This window comes from Colossoma macropomum, unplaced genomic scaffold, assembly GCF_904425465.1.
Source record: "Colossoma macropomum unplaced genomic scaffold, Colossoma_macropomum, whole genome shotgun sequence".
Lineage (NCBI taxonomy): Eukaryota > Metazoa > Chordata > Actinopteri > Characiformes > Serrasalmidae > Colossoma > Colossoma macropomum.
Window position 1 is genome coordinate 26,207,301 of NW_023494790.1, and position 22,356 is coordinate 26,229,656.

At 40.8% G+C, this 22,356-nt stretch overlaps 1 protein-coding gene across 1 annotated transcript in view; it reads right to left on the bottom strand.

Moving 5' to 3' along the window:
• Positions 1 to 244: 244 nt before the first annotated feature.
• The window catches only part of cacna1g (calcium channel, voltage-dependent, T type, alpha 1G subunit), a 310,514-nt gene continuing 288,402 nt past the window's right edge, over positions 245 to 22,356 (bottom strand). Inside the window, 7 exon segments of the mRNA XM_036572800.1 lie at positions 245 to 2,072; positions 4,964 to 5,130; positions 6,745 to 6,934; positions 11,499 to 11,642; positions 14,252 to 14,674; positions 14,812 to 14,933; positions 17,260 to 17,338. Of these exon segments, the coding sequence (XP_036428693.1) occupies positions 1,092 to 2,072; positions 4,964 to 5,130; positions 6,745 to 6,934; positions 11,499 to 11,642; positions 14,252 to 14,674; positions 14,812 to 14,933; positions 17,260 to 17,338 (2,106 nt within the window). The 3' untranslated portion in view covers positions 245 to 1,091.

Here is a 22,356-nt window from a genome sequence, read left to right on the forward strand (position 1 = left end):
ATGCTGTCAACAGCATGAGCACACACACGGTATCTTTTGATCTTACCCTGAAAATGCTGTTTCTGAGCAGAGATGGAACAAGAGGTTGAATAGTGTGCAGATACTAATTACGCTACTTTGCCTGATGTATACTTCATGTTGATTTGTGAAAAAAAATGGCTACAGAAGTGGATGTACGTATAACAGGGCATTGTTACAGTCTCTTATAGACTGTAGAATCAATGGCTGCATGTTGTGTTTGCCTTTTGATGCCACCTAGACACTGAATAGGCTGGTAATGAGGACATGCTGTGCTGGCAGTTTCAGTTACGTCAAAAAACACATTATTTAATTCACTTTGACTGTTGACTTGAGTTTAAAAATCAAAGAGCAGTTTAATGAGTTCTTTTATATATATATTATTATTACTACAAATACATGGATCTCGGCACTTTGAAAAATGTTTTCTTTCTTTCTTTCTTTTTTTTTTTTCCTTTGTTAAAACAAGAAAGCTAAAAATATCCTATGGTGAAAAAATAAAGCAAAAACGACAAACGATTTTAAACATTGAAAAGTCACAAAAGGACACAAATAAAAATAGAATGAAATTTAAAAAAAAAAATCTACATCCTGTACAAACACTATGGCCCAATAATTTAAGAAAATAGTGTCTCTAAAACGTTCATATTGCTTTGTACCTTCACCACTGCTGGAGAGTGAGCTCCACCATACAGTGCGATAAAGTCACCAAAACAGCCAGAAGGGGGCTCCCCGGACTGGGGCCCGGTACAGAACTTCCGAACGGGAGGTCATAGGACTGCCAGCAAACGTCTGCCAGCATCATGGAAGAGAGACAGTTCTGTTATTAGCTTGGTTTGTCCTCAGTACAGTGTTGTTTTCTTTTTGGCAGTACAGAACAAAGACAAGGGATGGTCACTATTCCTTATGAAGTCATGGAGTACTCATCAGCTGCAGTTAGCATTATTACTCTCTATGGTATTATTACTATGACTATCACTGTCGTGGATACACAGAGTGCATCTTGTGTTTATTCATGTGCATCTATGTGTGTAGCGTATGTTTTTTGTTGTGTGTGCGCGTGCGCAAAACGTTCAGTGCTCAGAACTTGACTTCTCAAAGGAGAAGTTGGGCAGAGTCAACAGCTTGGGGTTGGGAACCCCCTCTTGTGGCAGCCCGTCTCCTCCTCCTCCTCCTCCACCCAGATCAAAAGAGTCCTTGGAGTCACTGGAGGGGGCTCGCCTCCTCAGGCAGGTGTCCCTACTGGGCAGAGGGGGTGGAGCCACCATGCCCATGCCCAGCACTGACCGGAAGCACCCTGGAACCTCCGGCCCTTCTGGGGGGTCCACTGAGATGCATGGTGGACTCATCTTCTTCTTGCGTGCGCGGGGCGAGGGCTGGGAGGTCTGCAGACTGTCGTCACGTGACACAAAGCCAGAGGAGGTGGAGCTACGCTGAGGGCTGCTCTCCACCGAAGAGCAAACCTCAATGGAGTGGCGCCGTGGGTCGTCCAGCCAGGAGGAGGGCCGGGGCAGCAGAGGAAGCCGGTGGCCTTGAGCGTCTGCGCTGTGATACTTCTTCAACTGCCGCAGGCATGGGCCACGGGCTTCCGCTGGCAACCCTCCGAGACCTAATCCGAGCCCACCTCCAAGCCTTCCTCCAAACCCTTCTCCAAGAACTCCTACAAGACCTCCTACAAGATCCTTGTCACTACCACCTGTGAACCCTGTTCTGATGATGTGCGACACCTCCTGATCCACCGAGTCCTCCTCCTCTTGCTGCTTAGCAGAAGGCATAGCACCCGTGGGAAGAGGCGGCGGTGGAGGGGAGCGAGGGCGTCTGGAGGAGACACTGTATTGGTCATGGGGGTTGTGCTGCGTGTGCACGCTGGAGCGTGCCGCTTTCGGAGAAGCACCCGGCGTGGCGGGGACCAGGAGGAGAGAGGGCCGATGCTGCTGCTGCTGCTTCTGCAGAGGAGCCGGGCAAGTAGCAGGAGGAGCGGAGAGTTCGGCAGACCCCTCACTCTCAACACCTTCTGTGTACAGAGCCTCCTGAGAGTCAGCACTCACTGCCACCTGAGGAGAGCAGGGATGGGAGGAGGCAGGGAGGAGGGGGAGGTGAGAAGGAAGGAGGAAAGTATTTAAGATATGAGAAGGCGAGAGGGAGATTGGTTAGCATGAGATGGCGGGGGCGGTAAAGGGGTTGGGGGAAAGGCGAGCCGTGGGGTTAGAGTAGAGTTCACCATTACTGTGGTATTCTCCACAAGCTCTCTGCCTCCACAAGTTGAGAAGAAGTTAGAAAATAGAGAGGCAATCCAGTTGGAGGTAGCCTGCATATAGAGACTAAGACTTCTGTTCTCTGAATATAGTGTGAAGTAGAAAGCGTTCTAAACTCTACACTGAGAACTTACAGAGCTAAAAGTCCTTCTTAGCAAGTTCATCTACAAAAAAATTTTCAGAAATGAATCAAACCCATCGAAACTCTTCATATCTGATGTTATATCCTTAAACGCTCTGTAGAAAATGTCCTTTCTGTGCTTCTGAGGAAATAAGGCCCTGACTCATGCACTGTGCACCCTCAACCAAATCAAAAATGTTTAGTACACAGCAGAGACTGCAAAATCCACCCCCTCCCGCCAGTTTTTTCTCTCGCTCCTCCTTTCCTTCCCTCAATTCGCTACACCCCTGATCCTGAGGAAAATTTACATACATATGCTGCTGCTTTCAGTCAAGTCACAAAGGTGAAAAGTTCATATTACCAAATGCACTTCATGGAAGTAGTTGTCCAGTACAGCTGTTGTTTTAAACTAGGGCAGAGGAACGTTTACCCTAAGCAAAAAACTGGAGGCACTGTTTGGCAGACTGCACTCTGAGCCACTGGGCTATACTGTAAGAGACAACACGACCTATGTCTCCTTTCAGGGCTGCATGTCAGCGGTCACTCTCTTCTGAAAACAGCGAGTGAAAAATTACTCCCTGCTCTATGTCCAAAAGGAGAGAGATGCACGAGCCCAGTAGGAGAAAGGTCTGTGAAGGACTTAGAAGAAGGGCTAAAGATCAAGAGGAACCCCTTTGTAGATGTGGGTGACAGAACTGACACACAAACATTCGCTTCATGTTTGTAGCACCCGACCAGCATAGTAGAGACAACACTGCCATCTGGTGGTCACAGGTAGTATCGTTCTTGGTAGTGTAAAAGTGGAAAACTGAAATGTGCAGGTTCTCGCTCACCGTTTAATGCATTTGATAACCAGAAATAAAGTGTCCTTTCTGTGTGTGGTATCTCAAAAGCCTCAAAATATATATATATATTTTGGTTTACTGCATATTTAAAGGAGCATTTTGAAGTCCTGCCTCCAAAATACTTTTGGGGACAAACTCAAATCCATAATGATATAGCATTTATCTTACTTAAAACGACTGGGCAGTGTTCATGAGGCTACATGGCACCTACGTACGCCCTTCATGACAACTGACACAGACTTAAATAAACACTTATAAACATGCATTCAAACATTCATAAACCTGTGTCAGTTCTCATAAAAGTTGCATTTCATTACTATGCCCCCCATGTACACTACATGTCCAAAAGTTTGCTGACACCTTCTGAAATCAAGGGTATTAACAAGAAGTTAGTTCCCCCATGGAAATTATACATATACACATACTGTGGTTGTGCCAATGAGTAGCTGTGCCAGCAATAGGTGCATCTAAAAGCAGCTGAATTCACTAATTAGAGGGGCTGTTTGATTACACAGTGTATCTCCATGTTTTCAATTTTTATTTTTTTTTACATTATTTGAACACAACACTCTCCTTTTACATTGTATGAACATTTCATGATGAATGGACCAATAGAAATGCTCCAAAATCACTTGGAATAAAATCTCTTCACATTAACTTACATTAAAAGTTAAGAAAGCGTTTTGCCTCCTGTACAGTTACCATTTTGAATGTTGTTAAGATACTTTCTAGGGTGAAATGACAGACTTTGTAGCTCAGTGTGTGTCACAGTGCACAGCTTTATGTCATTGCGATATGTACTAAGCTACAAAGTCATGACAACTGACATGTTAAAAACATGAACACTGCCTGCCAGACAGTAAAGTGTTTCCACACTATTTTTACACAGAAACATGTACTTTATCAAAGCTTAACATCAATAACCTGTACTACTGTAAAATGAGGTAAAAATAATGAATCCAGTACCAATTCTTCAAACAGACAGTACCATATGGGACAGTTTATTTCTGGTTGAATAGACCGACAGCTTTAAATAATGTTTAAATAATGCTGTCTCTCTAACCTCAACAGGAATCCTTCTTGACCTTTAGCCTTCTAGTTTTGTCCCTTAGAGTAGCCCTGGTGAAATGCAGTGGGACATGGGCTATGGGGAGCTGGTGCAGGGGTCAGTGGGACAGGTATGGGGAATGGTCTGGGAGGGAGGGTCAGGGATGTTTAGAGTGGGAAAGATGCTGGAGGCTACCACTCCAGCTCTCTCAGTAACAGGAGTATCTGTGTCTCAGGAGCAGGCTGGGGTCCGGCTTGTGCTGTACCATGCTGAGCTGATCAGGATTAGTCAGATTAGTGGAAACACAGGCCACGAGAAACAAAAAACAAAAGAAAAGAAAGGAAAGAAGAAGAAAAAGGAGAGAATGCAGGAAGAATTAAGAGTGGAAATGTACTGGCCCAGAGGACAGATGAACAGTGCAGAGGTGTCAGACTTCGTACCAATCACTTCTTCAAATACACTACATAAAGCGCTGGACAGAAGACACAGAGAATACAACGCATTATGAGGAAAGACAAGCCAAGACAAAGTACCAGGTGGGCAGCAATAAAGCACAATGCTACAGAACAAATGCAGCTAGACGCTGATGCAGCACAGCACATAATTCCATCATAACAGCCAGTATAATTCATTATTTTCAGAGGGAGCAATGAGAAGTGTTGGGGCTGGAGCTCACCTGTCTGCGCAGAGTGCGGGAGAGGGTGTGCCGGCGAGGGGGAGGGATGCGGGGGATACTCTCAGAATCAGACAGGCTGTGGGGGCTGATGGGTCGGAAGAGCTCCGTGGGCACGGTCAGGTTCTGTGAAGGCTCTTCTGCGTGAGACTGAACAGAGCCGCTCGAACCTGTAGGAGGAGATACAGCAACAGTGCAGTGTGATCAACATATTCAGGAATTCTTTAGTGCAAAAAATTACCACTATCTTGTTGCATTATTATGTTATTTTTGTGGTCTTATGTTGTATTTATATTGTTTATTAAAGGAAACTAGCAAAATCTCCATTACACACAGCACTAATACACACACACACACACACACACACACACACACACACATTTTCTAAGCTGCTTATCCTTCTGGGTCACAGGGGGAGCCGGAGCCTATCCCAGCAGTCATGGGGTGAAGGCAGGATAAACCCTGAACAGGTTACCGGTCCATCGCAGGGCAGACAGACAGACAGACATTTACATTCACACAAACTCATGCCTAGGGACAATTTAACGTGTCCAGTGGGCCTGGCTGCATGTCTTTGGACTGTGTGATGAAACCGGAGTAGCACTAATACATCATATATAAAATACAATATATTAAAAATGCACTTGAATTCCATTAGTCAGCAACACATAACCATTTCTGTAGAACTGGCATCAATATTAAAAGTTAGAAGAAAAAGAAAAAGACTTTCAAAACATTTCACTAGTCAGTTAGTTTAACTTTTATTAATGCTAAATTCAGCTAAGGTTTAAGGTTAGGTTAGCTACATGTCTAAATTAATACAACACCAAACATTATTATAAGCTATAAAATGGGCAGTTCCAGTCTTAGAAGTCACCTTTGAAGTAGAATTGGTCAATAATTACATCATATTATGTCTCAATATGGTTTTCTTTTTATGGATATCATCAGTACTTAAGGAACACTGATCAATTGGCTTACTAGGAGAGCCTCATTAGTTCTGGTTAATTGGTTTGGTGTAGTGCAGCGTTGTATAAAAAATATTGTACTCATAGCTTTGGTAATATTTTTACATGTGCACTATTTGTTATTTTTCTGTCAGTATCAACTTATCAGAATTCTGAAAAGCTAAATATTGTGATGCATGTCATATCAAGTAAATGTCTTAAAGTATTATGACAGTATATTTTAGATATTTATATATCACCCTCCTCTCGTTTGAAGCCATATCATATATGAATGTATTTACACCTATGACTGTCTCACTCTGAATAGACTGAAAAAAAAAAAAATATCTGTGATAAAATCACTGTAACTCTTAAGTTGCTACCTTATTAAGAGCATATTTGAATCTACCACACAAGTACAAAAGTAGCTATGTACCTTCTCTAACAATGATGGTGCAGTTTTCTAGTTTTCTCTTAAAATCTATTTCGACCCTAGAGATGCAAGCGACCGTAAAAACTACCCAGCATGCAACACAAGCATGGAAAAATGGATAAATTATGGGCAACAGTGTAGTGCTTAAACAGAAAAAAAATGTTCAAACTCAATGAAAGAATAATCCATAACGAACGAGTTATAAGAAAACAAATGTTTATGGTGTTTGCTTACAAACTTTTAAAAAACATTAAAATGAATAACTTCAGTGTTTAGCTCCCAAAACTTGGTGAAGTTTGGTGTATTAGGTGCGTGGTTCTTATTGATTTTTTAATAAGAATGGATACTGAACATATAGACACACATAGTATGTTTAGGTCCTGATAGGTTTTTAGATGCTGTACCTGACTGGGCCTGCTGAGCTGAGGTTGTGAGGGTTGTAGAGGTGGCGGTAGGCTGTAGGGGCAGGAACATGTAGCTGTCGTTGGGTAAGGAGTGGGTACGCCCCACTGATGTCTTCTTTACACACAGCAGGTGCTCCTCCAGAGGTTCATGCGGCTGAATGGGCTCCACAGGTTCTGAAGGATCTGCGGTCTGAGGGGCAGAGATAACATTGGTCAGCAGAGCTGGGACAGGGGCTGGGGCTGGGGAAATGAGAACCAGGCCATCCCTCCCTTACAAACACACATATAGTACCTACAGGACAGGTTAGCACACAATGAAAGGCAGACATCATTGCACACTGGCCAACAGGGAGGAGACTGAGCCATAAATGTAATCTGCATTATCCCATGTCTGGTTTTTACAATAGATAGTAACATGTATCTCTGAAATGGCCAAAAACATGACATGAACTACCTCCAGGCTCCTCCCTTTAAAAGCCACAACCATATAGCTTCTACTACTGTAGCTAGCAGACAAAAGAAGCCAACCTCACACCACATCCCCATTCCCTTGAAAGGAACAGGGGACATGGTGCTGTGGTGCAACATCACATCACTACAGAATTTACAGGAAAGACAGAGAAGACACTGATAAAATTCATGAAGCTTGAACACATCTATACTGAAGATATGTAGACAGACAAATGAGTAGGACAGGACCATCCAAAGTACAAGAGTACATGTGGAAAAAAAAGGAAGAAGAGATGGAGATTGAGACATCCAGAGATGTGAGAGAGGACGGGGACAAAGCTGCAGAACCCAGACAGGAGAAGAGCAGGGAGCAGCACTACTCTACTAGACTGGACTGGACTGGACATAGACCAGGCTAGTGGGACATGACCAGAGAGAAAAGAGAGAGAGAGCTGGACGGATTCTTAGAAACCCCCCCAGAGCTTCCAGTCACAACCGCCTTTCAGAGAACCATAGTTTATATCAGATTTACAAGGGGTATAAACTACAATAGCATGGTTGCCCTGCTTTTTGTTTTGGTTATTTGTTCATGGTTGCGAATGCGATTATAATCAAGATTGCACTATTTCATTGTATATTCTACTGTAATTGTGTTGTATTTGTATTGTACTGATAATGTATTTTGTGCTAATTTTATGTTTACCTGTCCAGGGACTGCAGATGAAAATCAGCTGCTAGCAAAACAACTTTTCTCCATCAAGATGAATGTTTTTGTACATGGTCCCTGACAAATAAACATAATAAACTAAACTAAAGTGTACAAAGCAAGATTAATGAATCAAATCTGAAATGCTGATTGAAACATCACCTTGCTGAAAGAAGGTTACTACAAACAAAACACAATCAGCACCTCGACAGTGAAGAACAGGGGTGGCAATGATAACAATTAGTCATAATTTCTTAGCAACGGTTCCCACTGATCTTTGATTTTGCATGCAGAGGGAGATATCCTTCCCAATAATCTTGCCTTCAGGATAACACACAGTGAGTACGGAGCTCTATTTGATGTCTCAAGTGTATTGTGTCATAAAAACCTTGTAATTTCATTTTTTATTATCATTATTTTTATTTTTGTATCATTTGAAAATGGCAAAGGTGATGATCTAAAGTATACGAACAAATGCTAATCATCAACATTACCAGCCTAGTCACATAGAATTTCACCTGATACCTTCTTGCCTGACAGCAGCAAGTTTATGAAGAGTTAGTTATCTATTATCACATGTGGTAAGTTCACTAAATCATATTCCATTAAATGTAGATTCCTTTTAAATTCCATTAAAACTTCGATTTCTTATTTATTGCCGCTTCTTATATGCTACAGCGGCAATTTGTTCTATCGACTACCTGACACCAGAGACCCTGAAGCTTGCCATCTGACGTACAGTAGCCTTTTGCCCACTGTAGTAGTCTGTCTATTTTTCATCTTTGGACTAAACAGAGTCCGATATCCCGAAAACATCTTAATGTAATTAGTAGAGTCGTAACTAGTAGATAGAGTGTTAAGTGCTCACTTTATCATTAAAGAATGATCTATGTACTAAGATGCTTTCGGGAGACCTAGAACAGATAAGAACCTCTGAAAAATAAGACATTGTAGAGTTTATATATATATATATATATATGTGTGTGTGTGTGTGTGTGTGTGTGTGTATAGAGAGTATAGAAATCTTATGGTTCTGCAATATGAGAACATAAAACAAATGAGAAAAGCTCATTTGCATATGATTACCTATGAATATCTAATTTACTACTGGATCCCTAATGGCAACCTTGCAGAATATGCATCATGGTGGAGGCAAATCGGCCTGGAAGCTCTAAAAAGGAAGTCTAAGAAGCCGCAAAAGGAGAACGAACGTTGCTCTACTGTTAAGTACATTGCACTCCAGACTGGTTAGTAAGGGGGGGTTAAAATCATCAGGGACAGAGTCGTCCGTCAGAGCTAAGGACCAGGATTTCTCCGATGCCAGAGACAGAGCCTCCATCTCCGCTAGGGGGATCTAAACAGGAAGAGATGAGGCCAGGGTGAGAACAGAGAGCATCCGGCCACATGCAGTTAGAGACACACATTCTCACACACACTCTTGTGCCAGAAAAAGATGTCTTTTTATGGATCCATTTTTGGTGGTTCAACATTAGCTATTCTGTGCATGCAGTCTACAGCATCCGTCCCGACAGTGGCAGGGTCCTGATTACGCTTGGAGAAAGATGCTTAAGGTTTCCTCCCTTTCCTCCCTTTATTGTTGTGGTGAATGCAGTGCCAAGTCATCTATTCTTAGGGGTTCAGAACTATTGAGAAAAACAAAACCGATCCAGTGAACAGAAGTACTGTAGAACCTCGATTCACTGAAGCTAGGGGTGCTGTTGCTTACATTTTCACTTATCTCAGAAGTTAGCGTAGGAAATGCTGCATCAGGCAGATAGGCAGTGCTCTTGACTGGCACAGATTGTGGGCTGGAATCAATGTTAGCTAAGTTTTCGAAATAAATTGTAGGAAAAGAGGCCATCTAAAGACATTAAAGCATCGCCAATTACATTTAAAAGCTTTTAGGAGCACATGTTTTGCAATGCTAATGGGATTTTGCTGCAATATTCCTCTCTGGAAGAGCAAAAGAGATTTCTTTGCATAATTCAACAGCAATCCATCGTTCATCAATCCTCACATTATCACATTTAGGTCTGGGCAGTGAAGCTTCTGCTGAGCAAGTTCCAATAGTGCTTTTTATGCTTATGAACTTTGGATCAAAAGAATCCAAATATATTATTCAGTTAAGGGTTTTTAGGGAATCCTATCTTACAGCAAATGGGTTTCATTGGGCCAGAACCTCCTTCGCACAAAGCAGCATGACTCTGGTTTACCTCTGGGTATAAAAAGAGGCTGGATGGACGCAATGCCGGCCGTACCTAATAAGTGTCATAAGCGCCTGCTTAGGGCCCGGGGGCATCAGGGGGTCCACTAACAACTTCTATATTATTATTGTACCATTTTGTTGTCTAAGATGCTTGAATAAGTGGAAAAAAGCTACTGGTTAATCATGTCTGGGTCTGTCTAACGAAGCAGGTTCAGCTGCTTCTTATTAAGCTACAGCTGCATTTGTACTATCTGTACATCCATACTGGGTCTGTCTAATGAAGCAGGTTGTTGCTGCTTCTTATGAGCTACAGCTGAACTTTGTACTATCTACTAAGGTGTCCACTAAGAACTTTGTCTAAGATGCTCAAGTAAGTGGAAAAAAGGAACTGGTTAATCATGTCTGGGTCTGTTTAATGAAGCAGACCCAGCTTAGACAGGCTTTCAGACAATGTTTCCGTTTACCAAAACCTAACAAACACAGCTACAGTCAACTCATTTTACAACAGCAGTTAACTTTCTCTGAAAACCCAGGTTCAGATACTCAGGCTGTGATTAATCCTTATGTGTGTGCATACGAAAGCACGATGTCTATGATGAACAGCCAGTCGCTTGAAACATAAGAAGGAGAAAGAATTCATACTACCTAAGTATGTAGAAAGTAATGCATTTATACTGGTAAAAAAGCAACGCTGTTGCCACTGCGATGAGGGTTAGATCCAATTAAGCTTTCTTGCTGTGTAAGCAAGAAATACTACCATGAGACAGACCTCTGGACTGAGAATACTGAGAAGGTCATCTATAATTTATATTGAAACTTATTAGAACCCCAAACAAGCATCCATTCATTAGCAATACAGAATTAGCCAGTCATAAGTATAGAATTTAGACAACTTGTGGCAGTTATTGTAACTTTACAGTACAGCCGCGTATTAGCTAGGGCGCCCCTAAAAAGGCCCTGCTTAGATTAGAGCCGGCCCTGGACAGACAACACATTATAGTGCCAATTTCATAACTGACTGAACTTGGTGATGCTAAAGAGCTGTTTACCTGACTTGTTAAACAAGCAAAGTGTTCCACTGAGATAGAAAGGGCAAAGACACACAGACGAAAGTGTCCAAGCAATGTTCCAGCATTTTAAGCCACATCTGTAGTACAGGGTCGATTACCACAAACAGTCATTTCAATCTGCTCAAGCAATTGCCCATTGGCTTCTATTATAATCAAGTTTTGAGCCATTCTTTTTCTGTTCTTTTCTAAGTACAGGGGAACATGCTGAAATAAACATTTATGCTAATCAAATGTACGCTACAGATGCAGCAGATAGAGATCAGACAGAAAAATGCTGGAATATTCCTTTAAGCAGCAGAGGGTGCACAGGGAAGCCATTGACCTGTTTCTCAGTGCTGTGCTTGCTGGGGAGAGGGGGCAGAGCGTAGTAGTGGCAGATGGAGCCGGACAGGTTGTCCATTAGGCTGAGCTCTCCTTCCAGCGAGCCCTGGATCACCAGGGATACCGAGTCAAACATGGGCCTCCGCTACAGACCCAGCCAGACACAGACAGAGCAAAGCCGAGACAGAGAGATAAAGAGAGACAGAGGAAAGGAGAGGTCACAATACAAAAGGGAGAAAAAAGGAGAGAAGCAGGGAAGGGGAGAAGTTCATAGACAACAGTTCAAAAGGCCAAGAGAAGGTTAGACATACATGTAAAGAGAACAGAGAAAAGAATGTACAGTAATAAAGTAACTAGGCTCTGCTAAAATCAAACAGATGTGAAACTGTTATTAGACTCATTTGCTACACCCAATACATTCATTAAATCAAGCCATACCAACAGATTGTCCCCTGCGTTCAGCACACAGCTACAACACCTGTTCCCAGTCGTTTCTGTTTCTTCTGTACTACCACAGGTCACCACAAGGGGGAGCAATAACTCTACTGTGCCACGCCAAGGACTGCAAGCACAACAGACTGGAGCAGGAGTGAGCAAACGCTTGTTTAACAGGAGATGGGGGAGGGATAACATCTCAGGAACGATACGAAGGTCAACATTAACCAAAAAAAAAGAAAATGGTGCTCTAGAAATAGCCAGGCACAATAAAAAAATAAGCTGATGTATCAGTGCTTTCCCATGGCACCAGTCTGACCTATGACTGATTTGCTATTAACAGTAGTAGAAACAGCAGGGCCATCTCTAAAACACAGCAAGAAGCCAACTCCAGCTCATTGACAATTCTAATAAGAAAAACTATAAGGCTGGGTGTGCAAGCATATTAATATCATGCAAAATAATAATATATAACGAATAAGGCAAAATAGAGCTCCTATAAGCGAAGAAGGTAGCAAAAAAGGCATCTGTCTCAAACCTGGTTAAATGATCTCCAAAATAAATTTCTATTTTATTCATATTCATCATTTCCTTACATATTCTGTAATCCATATATTTACATAAATTTGCCTATATTAACTAAGCTATTAACATTTTCTTCCATTTGCAAAATATGAAATGAATCTAATTCATGTTCATGCATGACAGTTGATCAGGTCAGGCATAACTGATTGTGTGTATTCATAATCAAACCTTTTTAGGAGCAGGCCTGTATTAACTCTTTAAACTCTAATGGTCCGTATGTGGGCCCGCATTTAGTTCTTCACTCTTATAACTACATTACATACATATTAGATCTGGTAAACTCAAAGTTAAGAACTGAACAGTAAGGGATTAATAAAATCTTGTGTACCCACTAATCTCAGTAATCTGTCTATTAACTGGCTAAGTGTGAGCACAAGCTCTTAAGTACTAGTTATTTTGGGTAACATGATGGTCAGTTCCAAGACAGTCTAATGAAATTAGGAAATATAAATTAATTTTGTCTCTACACTTTGAGAAAAGGGGTACTAAACTATCACTGGGCTGGTACCCCTTGTACCTTTAAAACATATTTAAGGTGCACAATTGGACCTTAAGACTACTGTTGTACCTTTAAGGGTACATTTGCATTATTTGTACCTGCACAGTACAGAATGTTTCTGACAGTGTAGGTAATGAACAGGTACATGCAATAAGACTCTTATGTATTTATGTCTTTGTATTGCCTTTTTTCCTGTATAACAACCCAGTACAGTAGTTTTTTCCGATTTACTTGCCTGCTTAAATGTGTGATATTACAGTGAAATTTAGAGATTATTTATAATTTACCACCTTGTTACTCCAATTAATTATCCAATTGGCATGGGGGCTTCCCTCTGGGGAAGCACATGGACTCCTCCCTTTCTTTATGAATCACACTTGCAGCTAGTTTTTGGACCCATTAACCCACACATCTATACTTTACTTTGGTCTGCCAGGTTGTTTTGCAGTTTTAAGTGATAATTTTTCTATTTCCTAGACCATGGATAATTTTGCTTCTCATTCTCTAGCTTATCTAGTTCTGACCATTTCTCCCGTCTTCTGGTTGGACACGCCTGCATTCAACCAAATTGCCTATTTGATGACTCCTGTTACAGAACACAGACCAGCCAATCAGAACAGAGACCATTTACATATATCAGTCTTAAAGCCACTGTAACAAAACCAGCCTACATGATGAAGAAAGGCTAGCAGATGATCGTGTAGAAGCAAATTTCTTAGTGCATAAAATCATACAAATATATTGAGTAGAAAAAAATAAAATGAGCAAGAAGAACGAGTGCCTGATCGGCTCATGCCTCTACAATAAGGGCTTAGCACATGGGGAGAGAGCTGCTGTCTCACTGTTTAGATGGCAGTATGGTGCCCACCAGACAGACGACGAGAGTCAATGGTCAGCCTTGCTCATTCTGTATAGCTGTCGCATCTCACATGGTGCACTGCTTGATTCTCAGCTCAGAAATCACATGGAATGCCGGATCTGGCCAAGGTTTCACTGGACTCTCTGCTTTATGTGTCATGTGACTCACAGGTTTGGTCTGACTGGCTAATGGAGCAAAGCCCTGTGCAAACTTGCACAGCTGCCAGCCCATACTGAGTAAGCAAACCTTTCTCAGTACTTGCCAAAGCACATTAATGTCAAGAGTGTGCCTCCTACAGTGTGATATAAATCCAGACACACACAGACGTAAACATTCCCTTACTTGCCAATGAAGGGTTTTGTTTTTTTTGACTCACCTCTAATGGTGGCTCCAGACTCTGAGGGGGGTCAGCCTTAACGTGTGCTGTTGAGTCTCTGCGTATGTCTGCTGGCGGGCTGTCAGTGGAGTAACCATCAGTGGGGTAACCTCTGTCCTGAGAGCCTCTAGAAACCCAGGGAGACCCTCCAGACCCACCCATGTCCCCAGTGGCCAGAGGTGAGATATGTCCCCCAGTTGTCCTCCCCCCATCTCCCCCTACTGCCTCCAGCTCCAGCTCTGCCTCCATATCTGCCTCCTCTTTGGCCTCTTTGTTGCTTTCCTCTAAGTGTTTCATGAGGACGGCGATGACTACGTTGACCAGCACGAACTGAGCCATCAGCACAAAGGACACAAAGTAGATGGGAGACACCACTGTGTTGTAGCAGGTTCCAGTGTCTTGAGCACAGTCTCGCAGGGTGTCCTGGAATACACACATGCAGCACAAACTGATGAGAACTTTCATGGCTCCCCATGAGGCACATAAAAAACTGGTGAAATACTCTGAAAAATTGGCCTAACGTTCACCTCACAAGTCATGTGTGAAAACAGCGAACGCACCTTCATAATGCCGTTCCAGTTGTCCCCAGTGGACACACGAAACAGCAGGAGAAAGGCCATGCCAAAGTTTCTGAAAGTGGCGTAACGGCCAAGGCCTTCACAAGGGTGCATCTCATCACATACTGTAACACACACAGTGAGGGTCTTAAATGAGTCAACAGTGTATAGAAACGTTTGAGTCAAGATTTCAACCAAGATATGTTTGGTGTCCAAAGTACTACTTCTTTAATTTTGCATGTTATATGGGGCTAATGTTGCTTACAAGCTAATGGAGGCTTACCACCAGTTAGCACCTGCAAACTGCATGCCACAGCAATTACATACGTCCTCAAATGCATGCCTCAAACTTTTTAGCAATCTCAAATAGACTTGCTTATTTGGTTTCTAACATACTGTTATAGACAAATAGATTGTATGTTGTATTGCTAAAAACAGCAGTAAAACACTAGTAGAGTTGGGATCATCCCTATGTTCCCAGGGCCTTTTATTTGTTCACTGAAATTTTGAGGAAAGAGCTACATATTTCCAAGGCCCTACATTCCCAGCATGTTCCCTCACTGTAATTTTCTTCCCATCTTCCCATGGTCACATATTTTACCCTGATGTTGCCTGAATCAACTTTCCTCAAAAATCTGCATGAAATTTCCCTTAAAAATAAGACTAACATCCATTATATATTTACAAATGTATTTATTCTATTATTCTAATATTCTAATTATTCACAGTTCATGTATAACACGCTTTAAATTCTCAAAAAATATGTTATGTTACAAAGCTTGGCTAGCTAATTAGTTTACTAAGGTGAATCAAGGACAAATGTGTTCATATAGAACAACTGACTGTTTTCCTATGTAGGATCTTTGATGACCAGCCTAACCATGACCACAGGAATTGTTTCATTAATGTTCGATATTGACGTGTGATGTATCTCATAAAGAGCTGCGGGATAGCAGAAGAACGGGAACATAGAATACTCCTATAGAACCCTTCTTAAAGCCTGTCTGTACTTTTGTCCAACTTTTTAGATAACCATAATTCACAATGTCAGAAACCACATAAGTAGATCTGTTTGAAATTATTTAACAATTTGATGTTTTTGAGGCAAATGTATTGTTTTAGGCATCTAGTTTACGTGATGCTTTCTCGTGCAGTCTAAGCTTTCATTACTTGTTAACTACATTAGCCTTGTACAGGCAGATTCACTCAAAAGAGGCCCTGAATATTCTGTAATAATTCTCGCTAGGACGAAGCAATCTGAACGAAACATGTGCAATGTGCTCCTCAGTATATGGAGCTTCAAATAAGCTGGGAAGCCCCTGCGTCGGAGCACTGAGGTAGGTGCCGGACAGCTGTCGTGGCATTTAACCTCTGTTTGCAACTTCCGGGTGCATACCCCCGTACCCCTTCATGTGCCTGGCAGAAAACACTTCCAGCATCGCATGTAATACAATCAATTACACATACGTCAAGGTATGTAGCGTATTTTTTTGGTTCAGATTACTTCATCCTAACAGGAGTTACAACAGAATATTCGGGGCCTCTTTCGAGTAAATCTCCCTGTATCTCCAGTGCAAAATTAAAGAAGCAACCAAACCACTCGGCAGATCGTCTACACAAAGTGCAAATTCACCAAACTATTTCTTTAAGACGTAATTCACTTTGGACAAATGATTTGTTAAGGTATAAAACAATGGAACATTATCACTGAAGTGGCATCCTGGCCTAAAGCTAGAGTTTAATATCTTATTTGTTGTGTTATGCAGTACTCTGTAGTGCAGAATTGGTTTTGCTCTTTTAATTTGTCAGTGTTTTCTTAGTACAACATCCAGCGTGCATAATGCAAATACATCATACAACCATGATGTATTTGGGAATCCCTGTGGTGCCAACCAATTCTAACAGCTAGCCTAACCACTGATCTAACAGACTAATAACTAAGCTAGCATTAGTGTCACCTCGGTTGTCGAATAAAATCATAAATTAAAGTTTTCACCCTTTCAACCAGAGAGAAGATGGCAAACTGAGGTAAGGTATCTAGATTGCCAGGTAGCTACCTTGCTAACTGTAGCTTTTAGCTTGTCCTCCTCATCTGACAAGTCATTTCTTTTAGGTAATCCACTCTCTCTAATGCAATAATGATCTAAAGACAGATTACAGTGTACAACCAAAAAATTGTTTTTCTAGCAGTTGTAGTTTCCTCCAACCTTCAAGACAGAAAAGGGTGTTTATAGTTTTTAAACTCTCACTCTAGAGACTACTGTGGCACCACTGTAGGATGTGAGTAGGCATGTTTCCAAAAACTGTAGTGATTTTTCATTTTGGCAAGAGTGCTCCACTAAAATGAATTATTCTTATGAAGAATTCAAGTAAGTACTTTAGAGCTCTGATGTGTGTGAGTGTGTTAAACTATGTGCAGAGTTACTTTCTATTAAAGTGCATTATGCTTACTCAGGTCACCAAACAGCTCTACTCCCAGCGCTGCGAAGATAAAGAAGAGAAGCATGAAGAGAAGACCCAGATTCCCCACCTGTAGAGAGAGAAGAGAGCGAGAGCAGACTGAGACAGAGAGCCAGGAGAGTTTTTTGAAGCATGAAAGAAGAAGACAGAAAGAGCAGATCCAGAAATATCACCTGCTGAGAGCCAAGGAAGGACAGAGCTATGAAGTGAGAGAACTTTAGCCTCATTCCTAGTTATCAGGGGTGGAGTCTCAAAAGCATCTACCACTGGCTAAATATGGCAAAGAACAGCCAAACATACACGGCAGTAAACATGTGCAACCACATGGACAACATCAGGTAAGTGTTTGAAGAAAACAAACGGGGGGAATAAAAGGGAGCAACTGGAAAATGCCTTTATTCTAGTCCAAGTGTTATAAGAAAGATATATTTGCATTGTCGAAAGCTGGAGTTTTTTACCTAATGCATCTGGATTCAGATTCAACAAGAGCAGAAAGTAAAAGATTCCCATTGCAGAGTCCTCTGCAAGGTTATGGGCCACTGCTCACATTTCTGTGTCCCTGTTTGAGCTCAGGGAACACTTTATCTGAATTTGATATATATTCACTTTATATATTCATAGTTACTTGTATAATTACATATCACTATACTTGTTAGACTTGTATGCTGAACATATGCTGATGGAAGCAGGACCAGAGGAATATGGTAGAAGATTCAAGATCAGCAGAAGAAACATCAATACCCAGATGACGTAAAACTCATAGCAGAAAATCAGAAAGATCTAATGGCCTTTTTAAGGAAAGTTAAATAAATGTTAAAAGAAATACGACACAGACTGGCGCTCAGCAGAACAAGAATGTCATCTCTGTGGTTCTTTATGGATGTGAAAGCTGGCGAATAAAAAAGCAAGATGGGAAAAATATTGATGCCTTTGAACTTTGGTGCTGGCATATAATTTTAAGAGTACTTTAGACGACAAGCAAAACAAACAATGGATTCTTAACCAAATCAAGCCTCACTTCACACTCAAGCTCAGATAACCAAACGCTCTTATTTTGGACAAAATCTAAGAACTAAATCATTGGAAAAGACAATTATGCTTGGAACAGCTGAAGGCCCCATAAGCCCCAAACAGAAGCCAGGAAAAGTGGAGAAGGTCTATCCATATGGTCAACAGGAGGCAGAACCTACTTGATGGCATTAAGTAATAATAAAACAAATGATAGATTTATATAATTAACGGTGTGCATAATAGTAATTGACACTATTTTCGTCATCAAATGAAGGGAAAGCTCTGACCTGACAACACCCCTCAAAACAAACTTGCAGTGACAACAACGTTGGCAGTAAATCAGTTATTAGGATAAGAGGTGGTGAAAAGGAAGCGCTAACATGTTCATTCACATCCTATCCTGATAATTTTTGTTGCATTCCTGAAGCTGAAATAGTTTTGGATTAATCTATGTGGATGACACGCATGGCTCAATGTCAAAACTATTCATAGGCTCTAAGGTAAGTTGTTCATTCATTAAGGTTACTGTATTAGCTAACATAAATTTTAATATTGTGTCTAATGACAAATAACTTTACAGGATATATATATATATATATATTTAGCTGCAGGTTTAGCTGTAGTGTTTGCTCCAGTGTTAGCTCATCTGAAGGGGTAGCTTTCATTGCTCAAAACTCCTCATTTTGAAAAGGAAAAGTCTGCCACTTTAATGTTCAGTTGCAAATGATTTCCCTGGATTGATCAATGTCAATGTGATTTATGATGTGGCCTGAGCTGAAAGCTTAATAAACATAACAGTATCTAATAGAGGCAAAACTTGTCAGAGTTTTGCAAACAGTCAATTCATTTCATAACTCATATTAGGAATTGATCTGTCCATGCTCCGCCTACAAAGTTTACAGAAAATCACCACACAACTCAATTTTTGTCAATATATATACATTTGGAGCTATTAATCTTAAATATTTTTTATTTTGTATACATACAAGGCCACATTAGGCCACTTGATGTACACGTTAGTGTACATCAAGTGCAGTTGTGTCTAAATGAGCTAACGTCAGCATATTCATGATTTCTAAACTGTCAAATTGTACTAAGCTACAATAACACTGCCCACCTTGGTAACGTAAAATTTTAACCTGGCAACTCAACATTATGTAGCGAATCTAAACTCTAAACTCAGTTCACTGAAAAAGACTTTCTGCAAGATTCTGTGAAGTTTGTCCAATTTTGCAACAGTTGCTATGACACAGTTCACTTGTGGGCAGAGCATGGATGGCTTTGTCACTAGAATTTAGCATTAGAATTATATTAGAATTTCTTTTTGTTTGTTTCAACATCAAAAATATAGCAAGAAGGCAAATAATTGCTTTTTTTTTTGGAAAAAAAACAACAACCCAAGACTGTATGCTAACTCTGAGCAAAAAGGTGATGTACCCAGATATCGTTGATGATTGACAAGTAATCTGACGGCAATGCATAAAAGGTAATAATCGCCATGCTGGGAAAGAGAACTGAGAGAGCACTATTGAGCACTAATTTACCTTTGAAAAGCTCACTGAATATGTTGGGATATTGGAGATTATAAAAGAAGTTTGCAGGCCCTCCGAGAGAGAGCATGAGAGAGACATGGTTTGAGGGGTCTGTTAAAAAGCTGCCTGTTAGTTTGCTCTTCTACACACTGTAATGCTAGATTTACCTGTTGCATGGCTCTTTCAGATCAGTGAAAGGTAATGAATAATATGTATGCGTAATGTTTTACTCACTTTTGCTTTCAAAACATTGAGCTATAATGGGGTCTTTAAAAATCGTTAGGCTACAGTAGAGTAAGTTCCCCATGGTCTTTGCTGTTGGTTAGTTGAATTGTGAAAACTATGAAATTATAATACTACATAGTTGAACTTCAGAATGACTCTGCTGTAACTGCAGAAAACACCTGTTTTTTAATATGTGTGGGCATGGCTTTGGAAATTGCTTGCAGTCTGAAGTTTCTCCAGGAGTGAGCGCTATTAGCATAAGTTATCACAGATCTACACTAGAAGGAGCTCACAAACACATGTTTGCAGTAACATCCATCAAAATGACAGGTGAAGTAGTTTACTAAAGTGGTTTTCTATGTTGGGTCAATCAAAGTTATATTATTAATATGTTAGTTTTTCATTACAAAAGTAAATGTTAAAAAAACGTGTATAGACCAAAAGTAGAATACAATGAGGGTCAAAGTTGCAGTGGACTGGACTGGGATTGGTTGCTGGGGAGGAGCAATATAATCAGTAATTGTGATTTTTCACATGTTAATTATTTTAGGTATCACCCAGGCCTACTGCATGCACAACAATAACTCAAATCATAATAAAATATTCCTTCTTCTAAGTACAAACACAAGTGCGGCATCGACTTAAAGTGTACGATCTGCACTTTCGACATAATTTCTCTACTTGCTTTAATGAGAAATAATTAAACAAAATGTAAGATGAGGCATTTCGAGACATGTTCTCCATTCTCCACAGGGGCAGAAAGGTCAAACCAGCGGGAAACGTTCCAGACAAGTACAAAGGAACACAGAGGAACAAAGTGAAAAGGCATGTAAGGAACAGATAGAGCATCTAAGCAGCTCAATTACACTTGTTACGATTCTGTTTCAGGACATGGAGTAATCAGGGCAGGGACAACAAGTACTTGTAATTATTTATGCACATCTGAGTCAGAAGCGCTACATGATTTATTGGAATTAAGGGAGCGTCCTGCGGCGCAGTGTGTACCCAAATCAAAAGACCCCCCTCAGGGAACCGCAGAACCCGATAGCGTCAGAGAGGGCATATTGAGCTGAGGGAGTTTTTCTCCTCCGTCCCCAGCTGCAGTTGATGTCTTCCCATCGGCCCATCTTTAGCAGCACTACCTCCCCATTGCACACTGGCTATGGAAATGAGGCTGGTGCAGAAGGGTGGGGCCAGCTGGAGCTCAGAGAAAGGGGGGAGAACTAGAGCTTGAAATATTTGTCAGAACCCAATGGGACCTGACTATTCACATCAAGTTCAGTCAAGTTCATTTCTTGAAGGGACCATGAATTCTGTTTTTTGTATATCAGAGAACTCTTAAAGCAGCACTATGTGAGACTTTTGGTTAAAACTGAAAGAAGTAGCTTTATAGAATCAGGAGGGAAAACAGACTACAATATGGAGTGCATGCACTGCTGTGAGTCACTCCTGAAATAATCATTTAAAGGTCAGAGATGGGATGTTGGGTTGGATGTTGCAGGAGTTTTTTAGGCCACATAATGTCTTTATGTATTAATGGCACATAAACAGGCTAACAAAGAAGATCCCACTCAGGGTTTATGTCTCAAATGCAAAATCAACATTATACTGATGAAGATATGATAACAATAATAAGATAATTCACTCAGAATATCATAATAGTAGATTTTTCATTTACATCCTCAAAACTTCCTTCACCAAATGTTGACTGAGTTCCTTTTGAATACTATTTTAACACACTTGCAAACATCAGATTCATTTGCTCAGGAAAGGGGTCCAACATTACAAAATGTTCTTTTGCATGTTGCCACCATTTCCTCCAAAGAGTGCTCCAAAATCCCCAAATCTCATGTAGTGCAGCCAGAATGTGTAGTGAGGAGAACTGCCACTTAGTAATGTCTCCTGAGAGTGTCAAAGGCTAGAGAGTGCTTCCAAGTGAGTCCAAAATGAACAAGTACCTATGAAGATATAGTGCAAAATCAAAAAAAAAGTGTAAGGTTGTAAATGCTTAGTGACGTTATATATATATATAATGTTAAACTCCAGTTATAGGACTTTATAACGGCACCTCATGTACATTCATGATGTCAATAAATGTGAACTGCTACACTTGGCCAATAAGCTGATTGGCTCGCCAACCAATCAATACTCTGTAGGAATAATGTTAGAGATACCGCTAAGTTTTCTTTGTTTCTTAATGAAAAACATCCTACTGCTTTCCAAAATTAAAGAAAGTTCCTGAACAAATGGTAAGGACCATGTTTATTTTTTTGTTTTTAGCTGTTTAGCTCCATTCATTCATTAAGAACTCACTCATGGG